We start from the raw sequence: 25,389 nt of genomic DNA on the forward strand, positions 1-25,389 counted from the left end.
GAGGGGATGCTCACCCTGCATTCAGATTCACTGAAACAGCCGGGACCTAGTGAAGAAAAATCAACTGTTGGCTTTAATTATTGCGTACGTCTTCGTCTCTAGGGCTAGGAAAATCTCAACTGGTAAATACACATTTCATCAGAATGCCCTTGGCTGAAATACACCATTAGCACATTCTTCAAAGTTACAACAAAAGTCTTAGAAATGTTAAAAAGGGATTTTTTTTTCCTTTACTAAAATAAAGGAGTGCACCCCCCACCCCGACAAGGCGCTAGGACGGACAGACGGGAACTCTTGGCTGTGCAAAGCAGAGCGTTGATTACAGTAACAGAAAGAAGTCGGGACAGGAGTGGGGAGCCTGCATAGCGCTCGGTGAGCGGCGGGGCGGCAGCGGCGTCAGGTCAGCATGTCCCAGAGGCAGCAGCAGCAGAGCGCGGTCCAGCACGCCGTCAGGCAGGCGCTCTCGCCCGTGTCGTCCCTCCGCCGCTCCTCCACGACGTACACTGCGGGCACAGAGGGGCAGTGAGGCACAGAGCGGCGCCACCGCCGGGCGCAGTCACAACACACAGAGCGGGACAAGCACCAGGTGTGGCCCGGCCCCCAGGTCAGCTTTGCCCGAGGTGTCGGCTTCCCCAGCTGCAGGCACATCTGCAGCCTGTCTGCCTGTCCCTTCAGGCTGGCACTGCTCAGCCCCCTTGAAGGAGGAGCTGCTCCCCAGCACGGCTCCAGCCACACACAGAACTGCCTCCTTCCCTAGGATGACAGGGCAGGGACTCGTCCTGACAGGGATCAGTCCTTGTTCCAGCTCTGTGTCCCTCCTGCACGTGAGGGGACTCCCAGCACCCGAGGCACAGGCTAGGAGGTGGCAGTGCAGTGACAACCCACTGGCCAAGGGGCAGGTGCCCAAACGCTCCAGGTATCGCCTCACGAACAGAAACCATCTCTGCCAGAGGCTGCTGGAGTCTGCTGGGATTTACTGCTCAAGCCAACGGCTTGAGCACACAGGAGGGAGCCCCAGGTTTGGGTGGAGCTCTCCAGGCAGGGTCTCCTACTTGAGGCCAGTGTGCTGCTCACTCTTTGTGCCAGCTCCTGAGGCCCATTAGGACAGGGGAGCAGTTTATCTTTGGTTCCTCCTCCCTGAGCCCAGGCTGCCACACCCAGAACTGCATCAGTCTGAGGGCAGGCAGGTGACTGTCCTTCCTGACAGCTTTCTTGGCTCTGATTGCTGTGGTCTGTGTGGGAAACGTGCCCTCACACAGGAGTCCAAGCCAGGCAGGCAGCTAGTGCTGGACACACGGTGCTGGCAGGCAGAAGCCTGGGCAGCACACAGCTCATGGCACTGGCCTGGCTCTCCCATGAGCTTGCTTTGTGCCCAGGAAACCCTTCCCCAGTCACTACTTCAGCTCTGCAGAGCGATGGGCAGAGGATGATGTGCTCCAGTTTACATGATGCCACAACCCTGACACCACCAAGTGAGGCAGAGAGAGGGAATCCAGTACCCCCCAAATGTCTGTGCTTGGGGACAGCCTGTGCCCGAGCCTGAGGCAGTCTCCCTCTCATCAAGGGGAATAAAGGAGAAGAGGCATCCTCTGCCCAGGTACAGCCCAGCTCCAGGGGAGCCCCTGCACGGCATCAGCACAGCACTGCTGTCCCCCTTCCCTCTGACCATTCAAGTCACAGCACCTGCAGCCCTTGCTCCAGGAATGTCAGGATGGAGGCACTCTTCTCCCTTCAGCCCCAGGAGGAGGTGGCAGCGCTGTGACAAGCTGTGCTGGAGCAGGAGAGGTGCCACACACCCTCCTCCCTCAGGAGCTGCTGTCCCTGCCCACCCCTGGCAGCAGGAGCAGAGCAGGAGCTGATGGAAACCTGGCTCCCTGTGCTGCTGCCGGGGGGAGGCTGCACGATCTCCTGCCCCCAGCGCAGGGCAGGGCTGTGCCCAGGGCCAGCCCCTGCCACACCTGCAAGGAGTGCAGAACAAGGTCCGTGACTTGTGAGCCTGGCACCCTGGCTGCCTCTTTCATCCCCCTGAAAGGGTGGACCACAGACCCATCCCATCCTATCCCAAGGGGAATATGTCACATGGCAGACAGGACTTTGGTTAGGCCTCCCCCTCCTCCCTGCACTCAAAGCCACGCCTGGAAGACTTGCAAAGAGAACACGGAGGTTGGAGCCGTGACCTTACACAGCGGCGTGTCAGCAGCTCTGATTTTCCATGGAGAGATGACCCAGGGGCTTGGTCTGGACTTTATTTACCTTGTGGATCCAGGAGCTCTAAACAAGCAGCTCTTTGGTCTGTTACGATCAGTGAAGGCAAAACACACATCAAATGCTCCAAGAGTCCTGTGTAAGATGGTGACCTCCCTGTGCTGGAGCCCTGACACAGCCCTGGCTTCTGACCAGCTGTCAGGTTCAAGCTGTCCCACCTCTGAGCCATGGGGAGCTGGAGTGCTGCTGCCAGAGCATTGCCGTACCCAAAACTGAGGGCCCCAGCGCCCAGAGACATCCAGATCCACACTGCAGAAGGAGGCTGCCCTTTGCCAGTTAAAATCACCTGTCTAGGACTGCAAGAAGTGTCTGCCTGAAGTATTTATGATTAATCCATTAGAAGTTTTAAGCTACAGCCAAGTGTCAGGGACAGCCGACAAAGCATGTTCAAGGCATGTACAAAGTGCTGTTATGAAACACTTGCTGAAATATTGAAGGAAATGGCTTTCCCAAGCTTGGGCCTGTGCAGAGGGAGCCGGGCGCTCTCCCCATGGCTCTCAGCTGGCTCGTGTTGGACACTGCCCCTCTGCACAAGGGGGTCACAGTGTCCATGGGCATCACCCCTGTCCCTGTCAGCCAGCCCCCTGCACTGCTGCCATGGCTAGTGCTGGAAGGGGCTGCCCAGAGCTGGACGAAGGACAGGCACAGCTGCCCACTAACAGCTGGGGGCAGGACAGGACAAGGGACAGCAGCCATGTCAAGGCCTTTCCAGGACTCACCCTGGGTTTGGGGTGAGCCTTGCTGTTAGAAACAGTGAAACAGCACTCATGTTTGCTCCCTCTTCTTCTTTCTTCTACTAAAAGCTGTAAGCCTTTTAAACCAGCAGCACATTGTGGTAAAAGCACCTTTCTTTAGAAACCCTCTGAAAAAAAGCTGTGGTTTTCCCCCATGGCAGGCAGCTGTGGTACTTCAACAAACCCACTCACCTTCCAAGAAGTTCAATGAATGCCCCAAAGACAACACCTGAAATACACATTTGAGAGGCTGCTCCCTTCCACTGCAGAGCTCCTCTCCAAGGAGAGCAAGTCTCGAGGGCAGCTCTGCCACTGCTGCAGTCTGAGTATGCACACCATCAACACTGGAGCTTTCACTCTTGGAGAGCATCTGGGCAATGCTCTGAAGAGAGACAGCCACCCCTCCTCACAGTTTGTGAAGCTTTCTTTGAAGCCACATCAATGCTTCAGGAGTTGCAGCTTTGTCGCTGTCACCACACAAATTGCCAGAGAGGTTTTAACCACAGATACACAGCATTAAACAGCTTTTCTGCTCTGGGTGTGGGGCTTGCAGAGGACAGGAGAAGAGCAGGACAGCCAAAGGGAGGTCAGCTGTCCAGTTACAGCTACCAAAGCATGCAAGCTGGAAACCAGCTCAGAGACAGGCTGGATGAACTGCTCCCAGCCCAGCCTCTCACCAACCTGGAGACATCCTACACCAATCTGCTCATTTTGGACACCTGACCATTGGCTTCTGGGCACTAACAGAGTGACACAAGTACCTGAGGACATCAAGAGCACATGGTAGCAGCTTCACCCACTCCTCCCAGCCCATGCAGTAGTGCTGTACAAACACAATGTCACCCCCCCCAAACACCATATCCAAACCCAATCCAAAATCTCCCAGTGAAGGGAACTGTGGCTTTTGTGAGATTCCTCAGTGTCTGAGTGCCTCCAAGGCAAATCCACCCAGTTTTCTATGGTGAGCCTTACTGGGGACCTCATCAGCTGCTTTGTGCCTCTCTTTTGGCCAAAAGAGTTGGAGTTGGGCACTCCAACCACCTCCTAAAGCACAAAGGGGTCTCGTCACTACAAACAGAAGCCTGATGGTCCCAACAAGAAGAGAAACAAGGGTGATATCTCTTGGAGGCACTAGACAGCACTCAGTTCTAGGCTCCATTTTTGATGGATTCATCGTTTTTCCTAAAACAGAATGGGAGAAGGTATAAACTGAGAGACCCTCCCACCTCCTAATCAGTCTTAAAGAGCGTAGAGCACAATGAATCATGCTTACCCGAAAATGGTATCACTCCCTGTAATCACACAGCAGTGGCCTGCACTAACCAGTGCAAACAACTCCCACTTTGTTTTTAAAACAAATACTACAATACCTTCTTATTTCATGTACAGTCTACTTTATCTTGAGCATATACATTTTGTTTCTTCTCAGACCTAATTGATGTGTTAATCATTAGCTCCCTGAAGGAAAGGAATGAGCTGTACTTTTCACCCAGTTTGGCATAAACTAAAATCGTGACCTTAAGACTGCAATGCCCCTTACTGCAGCGCTTTACTGCGTCTACAAGGATGGCAGCACAAGGTGTTTGATGCCAGAATCAGTCCATCCTCTCCCAGGATCCAGACACAGGCATCACTGTCAAGGTACCACCTCAGCTACAGGGGGTAGTGACAGTGCCTGAGAGCCCCTGAGCTCCACAAGCTCTCCCAGGAGTCCTGCTGCACATGACAGGGCCAGGCCCCTGCCTGGGTATCCCAGGAATGACAGGAATGACATCCAGGCACAGAGAGGCAGCAAGGGGCAGGCTCAGTGCCTGGGCAGCAGGAGGTGGAGGGCACAGCCCAGCACCACCACCCTCTGGGAGGGCTCAAATCCCAGTGCCCTGAAGTTTACTCTCCTTTGGCCCAGCTGTGTGCCACCACAGACCCCTCACCTGCACTCCTGGCTATGAGGCAAGGCCTGGGGCACGTGAGGGGAAGTGGCAGTGGGTAATTTACCAATCACTGTTCTGCAGCCCCAAAATCCTTCCTGTGGTATCAGAATGGCTGTTTGCCATGGGAACAGCTGGTCAGAGCAGGAGTATTACTTAATACCAGAGTCTCATCTGGGAGGGAGAGCACAGCAGAGAAGGGACTCATAAGCCTCTTCCCACTTGTCAGTTAAGTGGGTTTTATCACAAGCCACTTCTGCACCAAGAGCTTTGTTTTCTTTTCTTCAGCAAGCAAGAAATCTTGCACACCACCACTTAGAATGACTTTGTGCTGTCTGCAGCAGATTGCTAAGTCAGGTCAGCCTGTTCATCTCTTACCTTCAAACCATTCTCACCCAGGTCCTTGGAAAGCTTTTCTGTTCAGGATGGAGGCCAGAGAAGGGAAAGTCAGCACAAGTGTATCCAAGGGATGCAGAAGTGACAGCAACAGGAAATCAAATGTCCCTGAGCCCCTCTTGGAGGTGCACACTCTGGTCAGCAGACCCAGAGCTGCAGGAGGAAGGGCCCCCCAGCCATGACCTCCCAGACATCCACTTCTCCTGAAATAAACCCCTCACAGGCAGCAAGTGCAGAAGAAGAGATTGCAAGACCGGGGAACAGGGACTAAACTTTCATATGAACTGCCACAAAGGCTGCTCTCTGCATGAGGCCTCCAGTGCACAGCCTGGGCACAGATGAGATCTAACTCCCTTGGCAAGGAAGGCATTTAATTGTTCTTTCTCCTCTCTGAGGGTATTTGCTCATGCCTAACAGCTTCAGGCCTGTTATTTCCCAGCCCCCCAACTCCTTCCTGCCCAGAGGCTTCCACTGTGTGCACAGTCTCTACTGACACCACACTCAGATTTCAGGAAATACCTCAGTACACTCCTGAAACAGACACCAGAGCCAGATGGAAATTCAATAGCCCACTTCCAAGCAAAAATCTTCCAAATCTGCAAAATGCTCAGAACAAATTTCACAACTCCCAGCTCCAAACACAAATGGCTACTGCCAGAGCCACCAGAGCAGAAAGCAAGTGTCACAGAATGAAAATACCACAGAGTACAGGCACTTCCACCTGCAAATCCCCTCTGCCACCAGACAGTCACTGCTGACCCAGCCCAGATTTCAGCCAGGGCTCAAGCAGAAACAACTGATCCACAGCTACTCTGACCAGGTATCAGACCTGCCCTCTTCCATGGCCACACGCCTGGTTCAGCACGTTCGGAAAATTCCTGCCTTTCTGTTCCCGTAACTCTGAGCAGCTCTCACGCTCACCCCAGAGAGCTGTTTCAGCTTTCAGGAAGCTGAGCAGGCCACACATTTCAGGGAAATCACGGTGCAGGCGAGCCAAGCGAGCACTTTCCAGAGCCAACGCTGCACTGGGCAAAGCTGTTCCCCTCTCACACACCAGCCTGGGAGCCAGGCACGGGTTAGGGCTCAGCAGGAACCAGGCAGAAGATTTTCCTGCAGCTGAGCTCAGGGCTGGAAGATATTCTGTCCTCACCTGAACACACAGGGATGGGATTAAGAGATCTTGGAGATAATGGAAGTGATACTAATCAGCATTTATGGTGTATCAAAGTGCCTGGGAAGGGTTCAACCTCTCTAAAAAGCACAAGTATTCCTTACAGGAGTCAGCACACCTCCTGCAGAGTACTCAGGTCTCGGCAGGATGTCAGCAGGCATCAGCCAGCTCTCCAAAGCACAAAAACCCCAGCACACAGGTTAGAAAGTGTACAGGAGACATGTCATATGAGAAATAAACTTTCTCTCAGCTTAAATGTACAATAATTCAGGGCTTCAGACCCTCCAGCCTGCTTCTAGACTACAACAGATGAGAGGCATCTCCCAAAACTACAGATTTTGAGAACTTCCTCTGACATTTTTTAAATCAGTAAAATCTTAATTTTCTGGTAAGGCAAGATGTTTTTAACTTAGTCAGCTGCAGGGCTAAGAACAGCACAATCCTCAGCCTGTGTCAGTGCTTACACTGAAAATCAGCATCAGTCCTAGAGTTAAACAAGACCTGACTTGGAGGGATTTACACAGCACAAACTTCATCTTACAAGGGTCTTGCAATTGAGTTCTGGGTGACTGACAGGAGGAGGGACAAAGCCCAGTTTAAAGCAAAAGGGAACTGCCCCAGTGAGATCCTCCTTGTGCAGCCCCACAGGGCCAAGTCCCACAGTCTGTGCAGTGCTGGGAAAAGGCTGTGCACAATTTGCTCCTCACCCAGCCTGGTGCCAGCTGACAAGGACTGGAACAGCAGCCTCATTTAAATCAGCTCACACTGGAGCCAGCCTTGGCCTCCTGAGACCAGTTTGTCTGAAGCATGATTTCAGATACTGGACCTGAATTGGGAATAATTTTCTTTGCATTAGTTTTTTTATCAGATTACTCCCTCCTTGGGGGTGAGAAGCAGTGAAGGTGAGCTGAGACAGCAGCCCCAGGACTGTTTGCCAGCCAATAGCCCCTGCTGTTTGTGCAGCCAGGGACAGAGGGAGGGATGATACAGCAATCCTGGAGGAGAGAACACTGGGTTTTAAAGCACACTAAAAAATAAGAAGCAGATAAGAGGACAACTGCCAAGTAAGATTTTTTTTTGGCAGGACTCCAGCATCTGGAGTTGCAGCCCCTGAAGGTACAGGAACAGTTAAACTAAATGCTCTGACAGACTACTTAGAAAGGGACAACAGAGAGAAAGCCTGTCCTCCAAATTAACTCCTGCTGGGGAAGGCTCAGCTCTACATGGTTTGGGAAGCAAGGGGTAACCACTGAAAGGCACTGGAGAGCCTCACCAGAATGATTCCAATCCTTTCCGTTCCACACAGAGAGAGGTAAAGAGGAAAATGCATCCAGCCCTGCACAGCAGGCAGTGCCTGTATCTAGGTGACCTGTTTATCCTGCAGCTGGACAAACATTAGGAGGCAGACAGCATCACTGTGACTATTACTCTTATCGCAGCTGGCTTTGCTACAAGTAATCAACTTCCAGAATAAGATTTCCACCCTGTGTGTACAATGGCTCAGACGCAATCCTGAGCTCTGTTTGCCTCCAGTGCCTGCTGACAGAGCCTGGTTCCCTTTGGCACAGCATGGCAAAGCCTCATCCATTACGTTGGCATGTATCAAAGGGGAGGGGGGGAGAAATCAAACTGCTCAAATTGCTAGCATCAGCTTCTGCTTTTAGAATTAGTATGTCACTTTGTACTTTGGCTCATTCTACTTCTTTTAAAAGTATACCTTTATCAGCTGCATTACATTTCACCTCTAATTTACACAGACAAGAAAGCACCAGCTGACCAGTCAGTAGTTACTGTGGTTTCCTTACGCCAGCTGATAACAAATAATGAAAATACTGGTGGGGAAATGAGATATCTTCTCATACCTCATGGGGGAATGAGGTATTTTCTTCCCCTTAAGCAAGCCCCTGCTGTCAAGAAGAACCTGTTACCTACACAATGCTGCACACAGGAACCACACTGCTAAAGCTGTGTGCTTCCCAGCTTTGTTCTGGGGCAGGCAGGTCCCCTCTAACCACACCAAGCACTGCGTGGCACATCTGCCCTGTTCCAGGAACTCTCACCCACATGGACTTTGTGTGGTCAGACACAGAGTCAGCCCTCAGCCTCTGCAGCAGGAAAACTGCAGGCAGGGATCAGCACGTCAGTTCCCAGAGCTAGGAAGCTGAATCAGACACCCTTAAGAATAATGTCCCTCAGGCTCAGCACACACATCATCTCCTCTAAAGGCAAAGGGCAAGCTGTTTATTTCTAATGACCAACAGCCAAGTCACTTGCTGGCCCTAGCAAGATGTGAGACCTGAGGTTTCTTTGGAGACTTTGCTATCAGTAAGCTGGTGAAGCCTAAAAGGCATCCATCCAAAAAAACAAACCCATGAGGGCTTCTGTGCCACCTCAGCCAGTCACCAGTGAGTCTCCAGCTTGCTACTCCTTTATGTGGAGAAAAAACATTTGCTTTGAGGCCTTTCACACCCTGAGGTAGCTGGGGTGACTCTGAGGGGGTGCAAGCTTGTGCTCCATCCCCCCTGGGAGAAGGGGACAAGGAACACTGGGATCAGCTGCAGTCTCCCTGTCCCACAGTGCCCTATGGGGGTGGCCACATGGCAGTCATATGGCCACCACCACTGTCTTAACACATAACCACAAGCTCATTTCTGCACCCCAGACATCCTCGTGGTTGGCTAATCCTGCACAGACAGTCCAGAGGGGAACACACATGTCCTCCTTGTTCAGAGCTCTGCTGGACTGCAGCTTCCTCCAAGGCTAGCCTAAAGGCTTGTCCCCCTATCCAATGGCATGCTGAAAAGGTGGTGACATCCCTTTCTCACCTATTTGTTGTAGAGTCACTGCTCACTGGAGAGCAAGAACTTTCTCTTTCCTACACTTAGCAGCACTCAGGTTAAGCTGCTTCCCTGTTACATCTCAGATGCAGCTTTAATACAGACAGTGAGGCATGTGAGGTTTATTTACTTCTCCAAGGGCCAGGTGGACAGGCTATGTCCATTGCTACTCCTGACAGGCTACAAATTAAGATGAAAAAACACCATCACCATAAAATGCTACTTTACCATCAGATTCTGACAGCTCAACAGTAATTATTTCCATCTGTGTGATCCACTCAAGACCAAAATATGATACATAATTACTTCCACACATTAGCATTAGCACATTGGCTATGATCTACAACATAAGGGCCCACTTTGCAGTCTGCCCACATAGCAAAATAATGTAAAGCACAGAATTTAAAGTATAGCAAATTTCCTAGTTTTCACTGTGGACACATATTTGCTCAGAAATACTAATGTACTACCTGGAGTAGCTTAATTAATTAGATTAAGCAAAGTCACGTAGGAGAGCAAAACATCTGCTCTGAAAGGAAAGCATCCACACAGTAGCTCTTCCCAGATAATTGTTTGGAAACACCACAGGAACTGACAAGCCACATGAAGTCACACTAGACCAGCTAGGCTGACTGCACTGCCTTGATTAAATTTAGATGTCAATTTTCTATATTAGAGTTCAGCACACCAACAGATACACAGCACTAGTGTAACAGATTTATAAAAAATTAGCCTTTTTAGAGACATCCACTCTAAACTAGACACTCCTGGAGTTCTTAAACAAAGCCCCTTTGAAAGCTCCTTTACAGTGTCAGAGGACAAAGATCAAATTCCAGTTTGACTGGCCAAAAAAGGAGCAAGGGGCGGGGTGGAAGGTGTTTAACAGAAGGAGAATGAAGAAAAGGAGAGCTTTTGCAGACAAATGCAAAGTTATAGCCCTGACTTCACTTTGCAGACATTAATAAATGTGTTTAAAATAAATATGTCCCATCCAGAGGGACCTGGACAGGCTGAAGAGGTGGGGGCATGTGAACCTCATGAAGTTCAGCTGGGCCAAGCAGAAGTTCCTATACCTGGGTAGGGGCAATCCCAAGCACAGGCTGGGTGGAGAATGGATGGAAAGCAGCCCTGGGGAGGACTTGGTTAGATGGATATTGGGAAGAAATTCTTCCCTGTGAGGGTGCTGAGGCCCTGGCACAAGGTGCCCAGAGAAGCTGTGGCTGCCCCATATCTGGAATTGTTGAAGGCCAGGCTGGATGGGGCTTGGAGCAAAGTGGGATAGTGGAAGGTGTCCCTACCCATGACAGGGGGTTGGAACAGGCTGATCTTTAAGTTCCTTCCAACTCAAACCATTCTGTAAGTCTATCACTTTTTTTACATCCACTTCTGCAAAAGCAGAGCAAATTAGAGGTTCCCAATGTGGGTTCAGAGACCACCTGTAGCTGCACGAAGGCAGTTCAAGGACAAGACTTACCAGAAGGTTTTTGATTTATGGCTTAGAGTGGTGCTTCTGCAGAGCTGAAGTTGTGTTAGCTTAGGCTTACCAAATCAAAACCTCCTGCAGAACAAGCCTGGGCTCTCCGTGAAAGATACTCGAACACTTCACTGCTCATCCCCTCCAATTTCTTTGTGCTGCTCCACAGGTTTGTGAGCAAAGCAGAGGACATTCAGTGTCATCAGTTCCCTGATCCAGTTTGATATGAGATCCTTCAAGTTTCCAAGGCAGCAGAACTGTCCCAAAGCCAGACTGTCCAAAGTCACAGCCTCTGTCTCCCCTCAGCCTCTGCCAGCACATCCCTTTGTGTGGCTATAGCAAAAAAGCAACACTGGCACCAACCAAAGATGTTCAACATGGGAAACAAGGAGTTGTCCCCTGCCTAGTATTAAGAAACATCTCTTAGCTACCCCAAAACCCCAGGGAAAACTCTGGTAACACTTCGAGTCCGTGTGGTGGAAGTGGTGGGAAGCATCACCATGCTGCTGCCTCCTCCTCAAAGGCAGGGCTCTCACTCTGTTACAGAGGAAGTTGAACTCATGATTTGCCCTCAATTCAGGTTCTTATTCACTCACACCAATTGTTCACTGCTAAAATTTAGGCCCTCCTGATAGACCCACACCAGACTGTTCAAACCCACTGAACAGTCCCACGTCTCTCAGCTTCCCCTCACAGAAAGGAGGAAAAGCTCTGGACCTTTAATCATCTTCTCTGCCTCTGCTCTGGCAATCTGAGCCTGCAGCAAGCCCCAGGAGAGCTGTGGGTGCCAGGGCATACCAATGTGCCATTCTGTGGGGATGTGGCACACAGATGGACCCGCCAGCTGCCAGAGGGAAGGTGCACAATCCTTCCTCCCTTCCCCAGAAATCTGGTTTTTTTTTCCACAGAATAACTTCAGAAAAAAATAAAATGTCCAGGAATGAGTAGATCACTTGGACAGATACTGATGGGCTCCAGAAAACCGAGGCCCATTCAGTCAGTACGAATTGTACATTTGAATATTATGAGCTTTAACTGTGCAGCCTTTGGCTGAAACTCATTAACCAAGAGACAGGTGGAATGAGAGCTGTGGCAAATCTAAAGCCGGTGCAACAACCTCAGCATAAGGATTCCCTTGAGGAATCAGCACTAAGGATGTTCAGCAGTATTCTCCAACAACCAGAGAGAGAACTGTGAGAGACACTTCAGCAAAATAGAGCATGAAAACAAGCTGTAAACAAAATGGCCACTTCAAACAAGTCTCCACCTTTTCCAAGGCTTTTTCCAGGTGCTGGTGAATACTTTACTTCAAGGTCAGCGTGTAGTCATGTGAGGCAAACCAGCGTCCCTGACACGGTGCTGCAGCTGCCCAGCCATACCTGTGTTTTTCGGCCCATCTGCGTACACCGGTCCTGGCGGTGGTGGAGGTGCGTTCTGCCATCCATACTGGGGATATCCTTGGTAGCCTGGCTGGCCTGGCTGGTAGGGCCCGGGGGGATAGCCGGGGTAGGGGCCGGGGGGGGCCCCTGGCTGCTGTGCATAGGGTGGGTACGGGGCAGTCGGGCCCGGGCCGGGGTACGGTGGAGGATTATCGTAGCTCATGTGGGATGCAGAATCTCTCCTGCAAAAGAGGGAAACAAACAGGACAACTGGTTTGCTTTTGTCTGCTCATCCATGACCATATGAGTTCCATTTCAGACTGCTCTCCGAAGGCCCTACATTGTGTGAGAAACAAGACTTCAAAATACCTAGTCAAGCAGCAAATTTAATTTTAACCCTATCACAGGCGCACGGAAGGAGTTGAAGTGATTTCTCTAAGTGACACAAGTTTAGCTGAGCAGGAGTAACATGCTGCTTTCCAGTCCTGCATCAGCTCTTCACCCTAAGACCTAAGTCTTGCAGCAGCAAAGCAAAACCCTCTGCTTCCACTCACGATTAAAACGCTTTTAAGAGAGATTCAGAAGCAACTACTTCATGTTTCTGTCAATATTGGAAAGGAAAACGATGGAAAAGTGCAGCCTGTTCCAGGCATATTTGATAGCTTTGACAGTAGAAGGAGTGAACTCAAATGTCCATTACACTTCTGCTAATTGTTAAGAGCCTCCAGACCACTCTGGAGCAGGGCTGGATGTGAATAATTTCCTGATGACACTGTACCCAGCATGTTGTGTAGTCTTCCAGCCATACACAACTGAATCATTAAGCAGCCACAAAAAATTAGGGCCTTGGGCTCAGCCTCATTCAAAAAGCAACATTAAAGACACCTTGGAGAGTTGATGCTCATAAAACCCATGTCATGTGTTACTCATAACACAGCCATCAGAAGACAAGACTGTCACAATACTGCAATTTTAATGAACCTCTAAGCAGCATGACTAAGCAAACCATTTCTTACATTAGGCTCCTGAAGCTTCTCCCTGTCTGAGAAACAGAAGTGTATATAATATCCTACAAATTCAGGAAACTTCCTGCCTGAAGCAGCTGTACCCTGCTATTTCCTTCCCCTATTACAGGGCGCAGACAGATCACCAGTTCCCCTTTGCTACACACCTCCTCCCACATGCCACAGGGAGAAATACCAGGAGCATAATTTGCCTCAGCCGGGCTCGCTGCTGCTGGCTTGCAGTGGGAGAGGCTGGCCAGCAGGATCCCCTTTGGATGGCATTGGGATGGGCACGAAGCCGGGCTGGGCACTCAGCACTGCGTTCCCCTCTCGGGGACGGGCGGCAGAAAGCACGGGCACATCCAGCGAGCTCGGGCTAACGCAGCCCGAAGGATTCCACCTCTGCACGGCTGGCGGAGCCCAGCGCTGTGTGCGGGGTAGAGGCCAGGCGGGCCCAGCCGCTGGGGCTGTGCTCAGCTGCCGCAGTCCCTGGCAGCGTGGAAGGAGCTGTTTGTTTACAGCCTGCTGTCTGACGGCCTCGGAGCGCCGGCTGTCCCTCCCCGAGGAAGGATCCCAAGGCTCCCGCTTGTTTACACGTTGCTCCTGCCCAGAGGTCGCCAGCACGATGGTGCCAAGTGGCACCGTGCACACAGCCCGGCTGATCCCACGCAATGCCTGCGATCCAGGGGCTGCTCCAAGGGGACACGGCTGCCGGCCCGCCCTGCAGGACACCGAGAAGCCCTTGAGGCTCACAGGGTGCAGCTCAGGTCACTCACCTGAGTTCATCCTAGCGCTCCTCTTGGTGTGCCAGGCACAGTCACAGCATCACAAACTTGATGAATTGAACAAGGACCATCAGTCTAATCCCTGGCTCTGCACAGACACCCCAACAATCCCCCCCTGTGCCTGAGAGCATTGTCCAAGAGCTCCTGGAGCTCTGGCAGCCTTGGGGCTGTGACCATTCCCTGTTCAGTGTCCCCCCATACCTTCTGGGGGAAGAACCTTCTCCTGATATCCAGCCTAACCCTGCCCTGACACAGCTCCAGCCATTCCCTGGGTCCTGTCACTGGTCACAGAGTGAAGAGATCAGTGTCTGTTCCTCCTCTTCCCTTCACAAAGAAGTTGTCCCAGCTAACTGCTAAGGCAGTGCTATACCCTGCAGACAATGTCTTTTAATTGCTTTGTCAAGAGTTTTAACTGCTTAACCAAATGCCAGGGATTACAGGAATTTTATTTATGGTTTGTTTTTTTTTTTTTTTTTTCCCACTGCTAGGCCAGCCAGACCACTTAACTGCTCACTTTAAAACTGACAAGCACAACATACACTTAAGGCTCTGTAACCACTGCACTGCAATGCAACGCCCCTACCAAGTCTCCAGCAAGGAAATTCTTCAGGGAGGCAGGGAAAGGCAGGCAGCAAGCCCTACAACTCACTTCAATGCAATCAATTAGAGAACTGGGACATACCAGGCCACTAATGCTCATCTAACCCAGAAAACCGTCCCAAAATAACATCCAAAAGCAAGTTTCCAGGGAAGAACAAGGCCAGAGTGTGTGTGTGTGTATACCCACAGACCACTGCATGTTGCAGAGTAACCATTTGGTGCCCAGCCGTGGCCCAGCCAACCCTGTGAAGCCCTGGTTTGCTCAGCCTCCCTGACCCAATGTACAGCTGCCCTGCCTGCTCCTGGCACAAGGGGATCCAGGGCACTGCTGCCTGCCTTGTGGAAAACTGCCTCCTACCCCATCAGGGTGACTGCAGGAGGTCACCCTCCTGAATTTAGGCATGCACCAAACCAGGGAGGTGGCATGTGGGAATGCCCTGTTCCAGATCAAAGAGCTCCAGCCTCTTGCCTGCTCCTTGGGCAGGGGATGACCTCTCCATCCATGTCCCCTTTCTCTGTTCAAGGGTGTAATTTCACACCCTAGGTACAAATAAATGTGTTTTTATATACACATGCACACAAGGCATTCAAAGGCAGCAAACAACAGACCATGTTTTGTTCATAAACCTTAAGAATTCCCTGGGCTTAGCTTGCTTTGATGAGCACTGTCCAGCTCCAGCAGATGCCCCTGGATCACTTCAGTTTTTCAAAGTCCTTCTGCCCAAGAGGATGATCAACTCAGCCCACCCTTTCCAGGGAAGGTCAGTCTTCCCTTCTGTCCCTTCATATGCATAAATTCATGTATCTACATTCAATATCAGTGGTATTTTAGTGCTGAAGCAAGGTTTAACAGATGCTGTGATTCTTCAGCTGGCTGTGAATTCAAATTCAGTCAGCAAATAACAAACTCAGCCATTCCACTGTTCCCCTACCACAGGGACTCATGCTGGGACCACTGGGGGCCACCCTTCTCCATCAGGACTGGCCATTCACTCCCTTTGGTAGCCAAGCAGGGAGCCTGCCTGGCCTCTGTGCAAGAACCGAGCACGGGAACATGCCAGAATCCCTTTGGAGCCAGTGGAACCACCCAGGTAACAAAGCAGCTCTGCACAAAGGGCTGAGATGGGGATCAGGTGTACCTGGTAAAGCTCAGAAACCCCTGAAAGAGTGTGGTAAGAAGAGAGCCTAATTAAAACCTACAGACATGGGGGGTGAACAAAAACACCTGCACATCAGAAGCTCTGCAGAAATGTCTGTGAAACGATCAGAAAGAGTTAAAAATCCAGTGGCTAGAGCAAACAGGGAAGTGGCAGCATAGGGAACAAGAAAGAACTAGTCATGCTCTTTGTTAACCAGCTCCCTGTTAGCCATGTCAAAACAGTTTTTGAAGAGAAGGCAGGTTTGGAGTGGAGGCAGTAACTGAGATTCCATCTGCTGATATGGGAGAGGTACCGAGGGGAAAACTGGCCACAGCCTGACAGCTGTACAGATGCCTGGGCAGAGACAGCAGAACAACAGAACAGAGGAAAAGATGGAGATTAAGAAGAGCATATTCCACAACTGAGGGTAAAGTAACATAATTGAGATTAGGCAAGAGATAAAAGAGAGTGTCCAGCATGAACACTTTCAGCAGCCACTGGGGATTTGTCTATGATGAGTGAGGAAACCCCTGAAGAATTCATCAAGGCAATCAGCAAGCCCAGGTGGTAGCTGTGGAACCTAAGTTCTCAGAAAGAATCTTTCCTTTTCCCCAGTTTCACTGCCAGATTGCTACACACATCCCTACTTGCCCTTTTTGAGCTGTGTGACAGCACTGAGATTTCCTTCAGCCTCATGACCTCATACATGACTTTACACACTTCCTAGCCCTGTTTACTCACATGGGTATGTGTTTGCATGGCAGGGCTTTGAATCATGAAGCAGATACTTTTCAGAGACATACTTGAGCTCTTAGTCAAACGTATCAGCGAGCTTTGCTGTGGCTTTGCTGTGGGTTCTCACCCTGACCAGTAATTCTGTGTGAGCTACAACCAGGACCAACCCCTGCGAGGTTGCTTCAGAACTGGTATCTGTGGCTTTCCTGGTCAGCACCTCTCAGAGGCAAAGCTCAAAAGAAAGAAGACAGCCATCAGTAAAGCCCTTTGCTTTCCATGGCACTGCAGGAGATCCAGCAGGAAGAGCCACTACAGAGCTCAATGGTCCCTGCACAGCCTCACAAAGAGACTTCCTTGACTGTCAGTAAGCATTTGCCCTGTCTGTTGCTGCTTAACAACAGAGAAATTGTTAATCCATCTGAAGAGAATGGCAAACCACGTTCTTATTCCTCCTCCCCACCGCATGAGTACTTTTGCTAAGGGGCAAGTTCATTGGTACATCATTGTTTCCTTAAGTTATATTCAAACGCCTTTGTTCCACACTGCTAAGTAAACATTATTTCCCCTACCCCAAACGGCAGGGTTTCATTTTAAACAAGCTGCTTATCATACCCCATCCAGAAGGCTGCACCATTGCTTGAAAGGTCTGCAAACCAGAAGTCACTGAAGTATGGTGTTTTATAGAAAATGCACATGACACCAGATGTGCATGTACACACAGGGGTACCAACAGGCAAGAACCACCATCCTATGGGAGAGTATCAGTCCCTCTACAGCTGTAACCTGGCTCTGGCTAAGGCTTAGCAAAATGTGCAAGTACAGAACTGTAATACTTTGCATTCACTACACACACATATATATTTAGCTTGTCTATTTTGGCAACCAATACTTAGAGAAACAAATTTCACCATTAGGCTTTGAAAAAACTTCTGATTGCTTCACACTTACTGCCTTGTACAAGGCCAGCAAACCAAGGCAGCTGCTACAGAACTAGTCATTGCTCCTGATCCTCCTCTTCCAGCACACTCATGAATTTATTATCTTTTTCTTTCTTCAGGCACCTCTTCTGAGCTGAAGACTGTGTGTTTCAACAGAGCCTGCAACATTCCTTGATTATTCTTCCCAGCCATTGCTGTGCCTTATAGCGTCACTATGCTGTGCCTTTTAGCGTCGAGGAGGAAGCAGGCAGACTCTCTCTCTGCACAGTTCCACAGCTGTCTCCTGCTTCCCACCCCTTTCCCAGCCCACTCCCAGGGCAGCTCTTGCCATCCATCAAGCTAAAAACAGAGCTCAAGTTGCACTGTATGTAATTGCGACTGCGAGATCCTTCCAAGTGGGAATAGCTCCTGTAGAGCCTGTCACTGCACACGTACAGCTCACCCCACTGCTCACCCAAGTGACAAAGCACAGTCTCTTCCACAAGTCTCTGAAAACAGCCTCGGTTTCAACCTGGGGAAGTCTCACCATCCACAAGTAGCCACATCTAAAACTAGGAAAAAAAGGACAGGAAGCCTAATTTAGATGGCTTTTGGCTACCTCACTCCGTAAATGCAGCCCTATGGCACAGCCTGGGGGCCTGGACAGGGAGGACTTCTGGTCAGGAGGCAACATGATGCATGAAAACAACCAAGAATGAAGAGAATAAGGGGAAGCATGTTGGAAGAACGCTTTTCTGTTAGCACAAGGGGTGCCCAAACAAAGACCCCTCAGAGCCTGCCAAGGTGACCCAGTTTCACCCTTTTCCCCCCTCCGAAAGGCCACGTACAAAGCTGGCACTCCCAAACATCTCTTGAGGTCAGACTAATTATGGCCACCATAATTATTGCCCAAATGATGGGAGAGCAGTAGGAATCTGCTTTGACCTGTTGGCACCTTGTGACCTTGGCAAAACTGAGGAGAGCACGCATAAAACCATCTGCATTTGTACACAGTAGGTGTTCACAGCTACTAATCCACCTGCAAAGAAACACCAGTCCCTATGGACGGCTGCCTGCAAGTCAGATCCTTCAAATGCAATCTCCAGGGCAGGTGAATCCATTAAATAAAGAACTGCGCATGTGAGCTGAGAGGACAATCTAACCAGGGTGCTGAAACAGGGTGAAACACCTTCTCTTGCATAGGGAACAGTGCAAGAAACAGCCCTATGAAAACAAATGGGGGATTAGTAAATTAAACAAACAAACCAACCAAAGAAAATTAGCAGTCTGGAACACAGAAGAAAATCCCCTACCACAACCCAAAGGCAATTAGCAGATTCCTGGGAATTAAAGGCGAGAAGTTGCTTGTTTTTAGGACAGCAGAATAAGCACTGCACCTCGTGCTGCTGTGGTCAGGAGGAATCACGTTTTGGGTATGGCAGGTATTGATTCAGCTGTCTTTGCAGAGATGAAGATGGAGGGCACGGTGAGAGGCCAGATCCTGAGAAGGACAACTGGGGCATCCTGATGTAACCCACCCCTTCCAATGCCTGCAGCACTAGGAAGCAGTTTTCCAATACAGAGCTCTAATGGAAAGTACATTTAACATCAACAATCCAGCTCCTGGCAACCAGCCTAGCATTTAAATTACATTTCATATGAACAGTATCCAAATGAAAAAGAGCACAAGTGGCTTTTAAATGGCACTGGCTCCGTGTTTCCCTCTTACCAGCTTATTTGTCAGCTCCATTTAGTGATTGGATGAAAGCTATGTTAAGGATAAATTGTAAGAGATTCCATTCTTGCCCAGTTTGCTTCCAGGAAAAGCTTCCTCCCTGGTTTGCCCTCCCACTTCACCAGGTAACTCCATCAGCCTAGACTAATAGGTGAGGGGGAACAAGAGCTGCCCCCACCTTTTCTGACAAATGCTGTTCTAAACTACTTTAATTTCCAAAATGCAGGTCTAGGCAAAAGCAAAAAGCACAGTTTTGTTCTGTAAAAGGAAAAGCTGAAACTCACTTCTCTGTTCAAGCCCATTTCCTTAGGAGGTGTCCCGGACTCCAGGATACTCACAGTACTTAGGAAGAGGGGCATTTCCTCGTGTTTAGTTGAGTGGCTGTCAGGCATCTCCTGCACAAAACAACTGCTGCTGCTCATGTGGCTGAAGCACGGGATCAGGCAGCTCTGTGCACAGAACAGTGGTTTGGATGAACAAGCATTTAACCTTCCTGAGCCAGGTATTCCCTTCTCCTGGTGTCCTCCAAGCCCTCTAGAGATCTGAAGTCTGCCCATGTGTGAAAATGGAAAGCGCAAATGATGTTTGAGGCTGATGCTGGTGTCTCTACAAACTGTCCAAGCTCCCCAGTTCCATTGTCTGCCCTGCCTTCTTGGGAAACCCATAATGGATATGCACATTTCCAGGTGATTTTGGTTTCAGAAATCAGGATTTGATCAGTGCTAAAGGGCTGCCATGCTGATAATTTTTGCCTCAGAGGCAACATCCCTTGTGGAGCTTCACAGTCACAGATCTCCACAGAACTCTTACCACCCTCACACCCACACAGGATTGCATGCCAGGATTTTCCTTCTTCAGACAAATTTCAATGTCTCATCAATTGTTATCAACACACAAACCTCTACAGAAATGCTACCCATCACTTCCTGCCTGCCCACTGTCTACCTACATGTTCTGCATGGCAGAAGGAAAGTATGAAGCTGACATTGTTCCTACAATAGAAGCATTAGTGGGAAAAAAATCCAAATCCAATGCCCTGCTACTATTACATGAACTGCAACTTTATGGGGTGAAATTGTCCAGTTTTTCAGACATCTGATGAAAGGTTTTAGAAAACCTTTAGATGAAATTAACACCAGGAACTAACAATTACAAAGATGGAAAGCATCACATCACAGCCCCACAGGTGGTGTCAGCCATGGTACTTGTTGCTGACATACCAGGTGAGACTCTGCCCATGTACAGGAGTGCCTGTGGCAAAACACACCAAAAAGCAAAGTCCTTTACAGAAATAATTTCAGGGAGAAGCATCAACATCTTCATTTCAGGTTTTGAATGCTTTTGCATGCACTGCTCTTGTTCAAGTCTTTGTATAATATATTGCCTTAGATAATTCCAGGAATACATGGCTATAGTTTGCTGTTAAAGTGGTGTACTGACTGTTTTAAGGTGCAACAAATACCAAAACAACAAAAAAATCTCATTGAAAATGTCTCATTGTCAGGTAAAACTAGACCTGCAAATAACAGTTAAAGCAAGCAGCTTTGTTGATCTAACTGAGAAAAGAACGGGAAACAAAGAGTTTGACTGGCAAGTAAGCAGAGATAATACATTTGTATGTTTTTCAGATGGTGTTCTGGCAGCATTCCAGCCATGGAACAGCAGCAGTCTTTCAGGATAACTTCCCCAGCTCTGAAACACTGGTGGATTAAGTGGGAGATACCACCCAGAGCATGATGATTTTCTAGCACCTCAAGCAGAAGCACACTGGTAGCAGCACACAGCTCCCAAGGCACGGCTATGCTGCTGTGTGCAGACAGAAATACAGGCATTTTCTACAGCTGAGATCTCATTACTCAGAAAGAGATTTCCATGATAAGCTGGAAAATGGAATGAGACTGAGATTTCTCCATCCCCCTCAATGTTTTCTCACTTTTTCTGCTTTTCCATATCTTTCATGTGGCTCTAACATGATGCTTTACTTTGCCTGTAGGGCATATGCAAAAATCCTCTTTAATGTCTGCTTGTCACGAGCCACTCCCAGATTCTCCCAGTGGTCACCAAACCAAGAAAGCCTTTGCCTTACCCTGTCAGGGGCTGAAAAACTTCCACACATCAGGAGACTGCCCTCAATAGCTGGTAAGACCAAATAATACCTCAAGAATACATTATAATCCTAGGGTGGAAATCTCTCTCTCTGATGTTTAAGTGACAGAAACAGCAGCTTTTGTTCAGCACAAGGAATACAACAGACCAGATGCTTCCACGGAGGTCCATTCCCCAAAGCTTCTGCAATCCCAACCAGCTGTGGGCAGGCACTGGAGCACAGCATTGCTCCCTCCCAGGACAAGGTGGTGATGGCAATTCCACACAAGGGGATCCCAGCTGGGAAGAGCTCCCAGGATACAGCTGTGAGGGTAGCCTCGTGCAGCCATGTGCCTGCCTTCAGCAGGGGTGTGAGGCCAAGCACTTCACCAGGAATGCTGGGGAAGGCAGCCTCTCCCACGCCGGGCTGAGCAGGCTCGGAGGCTCCCGGGCTGCCTGCGGGAAGCCAGGCTGCTGCCGGCAGGATGCCAGGCCTGGCAGTACTGACCGCCTGCTTGAATGACTCGGGCTCCTTCCTATCTTCCCCTATTCCCAGAAATGACGGTGCTGTTTTCTACTCATTGAGCCATTGGGTTTGAGGTCAGCAGCAGGAAGTTGAGAAAGGCAGGATATGCAACCCAGAGAGTAGAAAATATCGATACTGACAGCAGAGAATGAGTGAACCTGCCCATTCAAGGCTCCAGCTCCCACGAGAAGTTTTCAGGAAACCCTGACAAGCTTCCAGCTGTGCCACAAAGAGATCACAAACAGGGGACAGGAGAAATGCAGACCTGTTTCTTGAACGTCCAGAGTTACACAAACTTGCTCCGCTCTCACAGGAAAAAAAAAAAAAAACCAACAAAACAAAACTGGTAACATATTCATCTAATCCTGCACAGAAGTACCCCAGAACAGGCAGCTCCTCTGTTTATGGCACACAAAGCCCTCCAGGTACTTCTCTGTCATCCCAGGGCAATGCTACAGGAACATCTCTGCTTACACTCACTAAACACCTCTGGTTTTCTGAGCAGCAAACCACGACCAATTTTAAATGTAGCATGGACCTGGGGGGGGCACAGGGCAGCAGAACTGCAGAGCTGTGTGCTCTGGCTGACACCAGGGCACCGCCTCGCAGGGTCTGCTCAGACACACAGAGCCCCCACCCTTGTCAGAGCCACTCCTTTACAGGACAGTCTCCTCTTCGACCTCTGCTGCAAGGACACCCACCAGCCTCTGCAGATTATCAGTTACAGCTCTCATACCATTCGGGGAATGACAAATCAGTATTTAACAAAGATGGCCTTTATAGCATGTGAATAAGGGGAAGAGCGTAGCAGACATTATGCTCCAGAAGTTCCTGTGCTTGGTAAAACCACTATTCTGCGCAGTAGAAGATTATTATCTAACATGCACATTAATCCCTGACTGTCCCCAAAAAGCACTGAAACACGATCAGAAAAAATTATAAAGTCTTAAGTGTTTTCAGCCTCCTCCTCATCTACCTGATATAGTAATATAATTATTATCATCATCAAAAACTTCTAGGAAGAGTCACTTATTATTTAATCAACTGATGAGAAATACCCCATTGCTAGCACAGCAGCACTTCCCACACCTTGTATCCTATCACTGTATTTACACAGCACAAGGAAAAGGCAGCTGCTCAGCACAGTCATTATAACTCACCCACACTCACTACCTTACCCAGACTTACCCTATTTACAATCGGGTTGTTCACACACGTCTCGTAGTACAGGCATACAAAGCACCTCTCTTCTTCCTTTCAGATAAAGCTAAACCCGAAGCTGGGATGAGTGGGACAGATCTTGGCACTAGCCTGGACAGAGCGGGGCAGCCCACTGCCGTCAGAAGGGCTGGCACATCCATGCGGCAGAGACAGGAGACAAGTACTCTCCTTCCCTCATTCTCCTATTTCACCATGACATTTAATTATCCAAATGAGGTGTCCTCAGCTATAGGAACAGACAACACAAATCCAGGACAACCATAATGGCTTTAAACCACACGATGCAGCACTATTATTTTTACTCCGAGTGCTGCCATACCTCTTGCTCTACACTAAATAAGCCTCAGCATCAGTGCCACCCGCGCCCACCCGCTCTGGGTGCCCGCCCGGGGTTCACGCACAGCCTCAGCCGGGCAGCACCGCGCTCCCCGCGGACAGGGCAGCGCCGGGAGCCCCAGCCCCGCTCCGCCGCGCCAGCCTGGAGCTGCTGGGGGCAGCCCTCGGGCAAAATCCGCACGGCCGGCGCCGGAGGCAGGGCCGGAGGCAGGGCGGGACCCCCGGGCTGGGGAACGCGCCCCGGGGCTTCAGTGGGCCCCTCCTGCCCCGATCCCTCCGGAGCGCCGTCCCCAGGGCGGTCACCCACCGCGGGCTCCCAGGGACGGGACGGTCCGGCCCTTCACCCCGGGAGCCTTCCTCCTCATTCTCCTCATTCTCCTCATCCTCCTCAGTCCTGCGCGGCCCCGCGCCCGGCCCCGCGCCCGGCCCCGCTCCCCCCACCCGCCGCAGCTCCCACCCGCGCCGCGCCGAGCCGAGCCGAGCCCGAGCCGAGCCCGAGCCGAGCCCGGCCCGGGCCCCCCGGCCCCTCACGGAGCACCGGTACCTGCGCCCTGCGCGTCTCGCGCCGCCGCCCGCACCTGCTGCGCACCCCGCGGCACGGTGACGTCACGGGAGACAGGCCACGCCCCTCCGAACGGGGCGGACACGTCATGGTCTTGGCCCCGCCCCAGGGGGCGTGACCAATGTGGAGGCGTGGCCGGAGGGGGCGGCCCCGGGCCCCGTCCCTGTTATCGCCCCTGTCCCGGTCGTTGTTTCTGTCCCTGTCCCAACTTTTGCCCCTGTCCCTCCCCTGCCCTATCTACTGCTCTTGTCCCTGTCCCAGCTATTGTCCCTGCCCCTGTCATTGTCCCTGCCCCAGTTACTGCCCTTGTCTCTGTCCCTGCACCTCTCCCTGCCCCGTCCCTGTCCCAGCTACTGCCACTGTTCCTGTCCCAGCCCCATCCCTGTCCGTGCCTCCATTCCTGCCCCTGTCCCTGACCCAGCTGCTGCCGCTACCCCCGTTCCTGTCCCTGTCCCTGTCCGTGCCTCTGTCACTGTTGCCCGGCCGGGCAGCGGGCTCGTGGAGCCTGGAGCTGGGGAGGCCGGGCGGCTCCCGGCCGTGCCCGTGGGCAGGGGCGGTCCCGCAGCGCAGCGGAGCGGGGCTGGACGGGCTTAAGCCAAGGAGGGACGGCGGGGCAGGGTGGGCTCGGGGGGCTCGGGGCGCAGCCTCAGCCTGCTCGGGACCGGGGCCAGCAGCAGTGGCACCCGGAGAGCCTTGGCCCCACCAGGGACCCCCGGGCATGGCAGGGGCTGGGCTGCGCCCCACAGCCCCCCCGCACCGCCGCTCTCGCTTCCCTTCCCTGCGGGGGCTGGACGGGACACCTGGCTGGCGACCGGGACCTTTGCACGGGCGCTGTCGCCTTCTGCTGATAGCGGGACTCGTGCGTAGGAGAAGGTCCAAGCACAGAGCCTGGGAAAGCAATTACGGGTTTGCCCAGATAAAATAGGTCAAGGACACAGGTTGGAGTGTTCAGTCACCATCCCTGCCCCTGGCACATGACCGTGACTCACCGTGGTGGCCAGCGGTGAGGGGACAGCAGTGGCCACCTGTGGAGGGATGCTGTGCCCAGGAGGCGTGCGGTGGGCTTGGGGCCCTGGTGGGAATGTGGCCGGGGACCGTGGTGGTCTCCAGGGAGTGGAGCAGCATGATCCTGCTCCTGTGCTGCTTACATGCTGAAACCAGGTTCTTTTTCCCCACCATCGATTAGTAGATCTAATCAGGCCAGCTTAATGCTGGGCCCCTAATGAGGCTCAACCAGGAAGAAATTATTTAAATTAGTTACATGACATGCGAGAGGAAAACAGGATACACAGCTACCCCTGCTCTGTCTGAAGAACTCAGCCAGCACCTGAAGTGTATCCCAAATGAAACCTGCTGGCTGATGGGAGGTGTGGGAGACATTGGAGAGCCCTCCCAGGGCCCCAAGAGGAGGCTGCAGTTCCTTGGATGCAGGCAGTGAAGCACCTTCATTCCCCAGCCTCGTCTGCCCCAGGCGTGCTGCCCTCCTCACACAGAATCGTTTAAGCTGGAAAAGCCCTCTGAGATCATTGAATTCAATCATTCCTCCAGCACTGTCAAGGC

The 25,389-nt window shown here is 51.1% G+C and overlaps 1 protein-coding gene across 2 annotated transcripts; it reads right to left on the reverse strand.

The window, feature by feature from the left end:
- Positions 1-50: 50 nt before the first annotated feature.
- CYSTM1 (cysteine rich transmembrane module containing 1) lies at positions 51-23,934 on the reverse strand. Of its 2 annotated transcripts, none has more exons than XM_053957009.1 (3): positions 23,846-23,934; positions 12,185-12,426; positions 51-503 (listed from the first exon to the last, which is right to left on the reverse strand). In XM_053957009.1, the coding sequence occupies exons 1-3, from the start codon at positions 23,917-23,919 to the stop codon at positions 397-399; spliced, it is 423 nt and encodes a 140-aa protein (XP_053812984.1). In that variant the 5' UTR covers positions 23,920-23,934; the 3' UTR covers positions 51-396. The 2 variants fall into 2 exon arrangements, with proteins under 2 accessions (XP_053812984.1, XP_053812983.1); XM_053957008.1 differs by having other exon boundaries at positions 23,816-23,934.
- Between the last annotated feature and the right edge of the window lie 1,455 nt (positions 23,935-25,389).

The sequence above is a fragment of the Vidua chalybeata genome, chromosome 15, assembly GCF_026979565.1.
Source record: "Vidua chalybeata isolate OUT-0048 chromosome 15, bVidCha1 merged haplotype, whole genome shotgun sequence".
In the NCBI taxonomy this organism is placed as follows: domain Eukaryota; kingdom Metazoa; phylum Chordata; class Aves; order Passeriformes; family Viduidae; genus Vidua; species Vidua chalybeata.

What these genes read in the sequence shown, in the direction of transcription:
- CYSTM1 (XM_053957008.1), bottom strand. Translation starts at nt 23,919, where the DNA reads ATGACGTGTCCGCCCCGTTCGGAGGGGCGTGGCCTGTCTCCCGTGACG. An exon ending in CGGCGCGAGACGCGCAGGGC is followed by an intron (nt 12,427 to 23,815) that starts GCAGGTACCGGT and finishes CCTCTTTTGCAG; the next exon opens with GAGAGATTCTGCATCCCACA. An exon ending in AGATGGGCCGAAAAACACAG is followed by an intron (nt 504 to 12,184) that starts GTATGGCTGGGC and finishes CTGTGCCCGCAG; the next exon opens with TGTACGTCGTGGAGGAGCGG.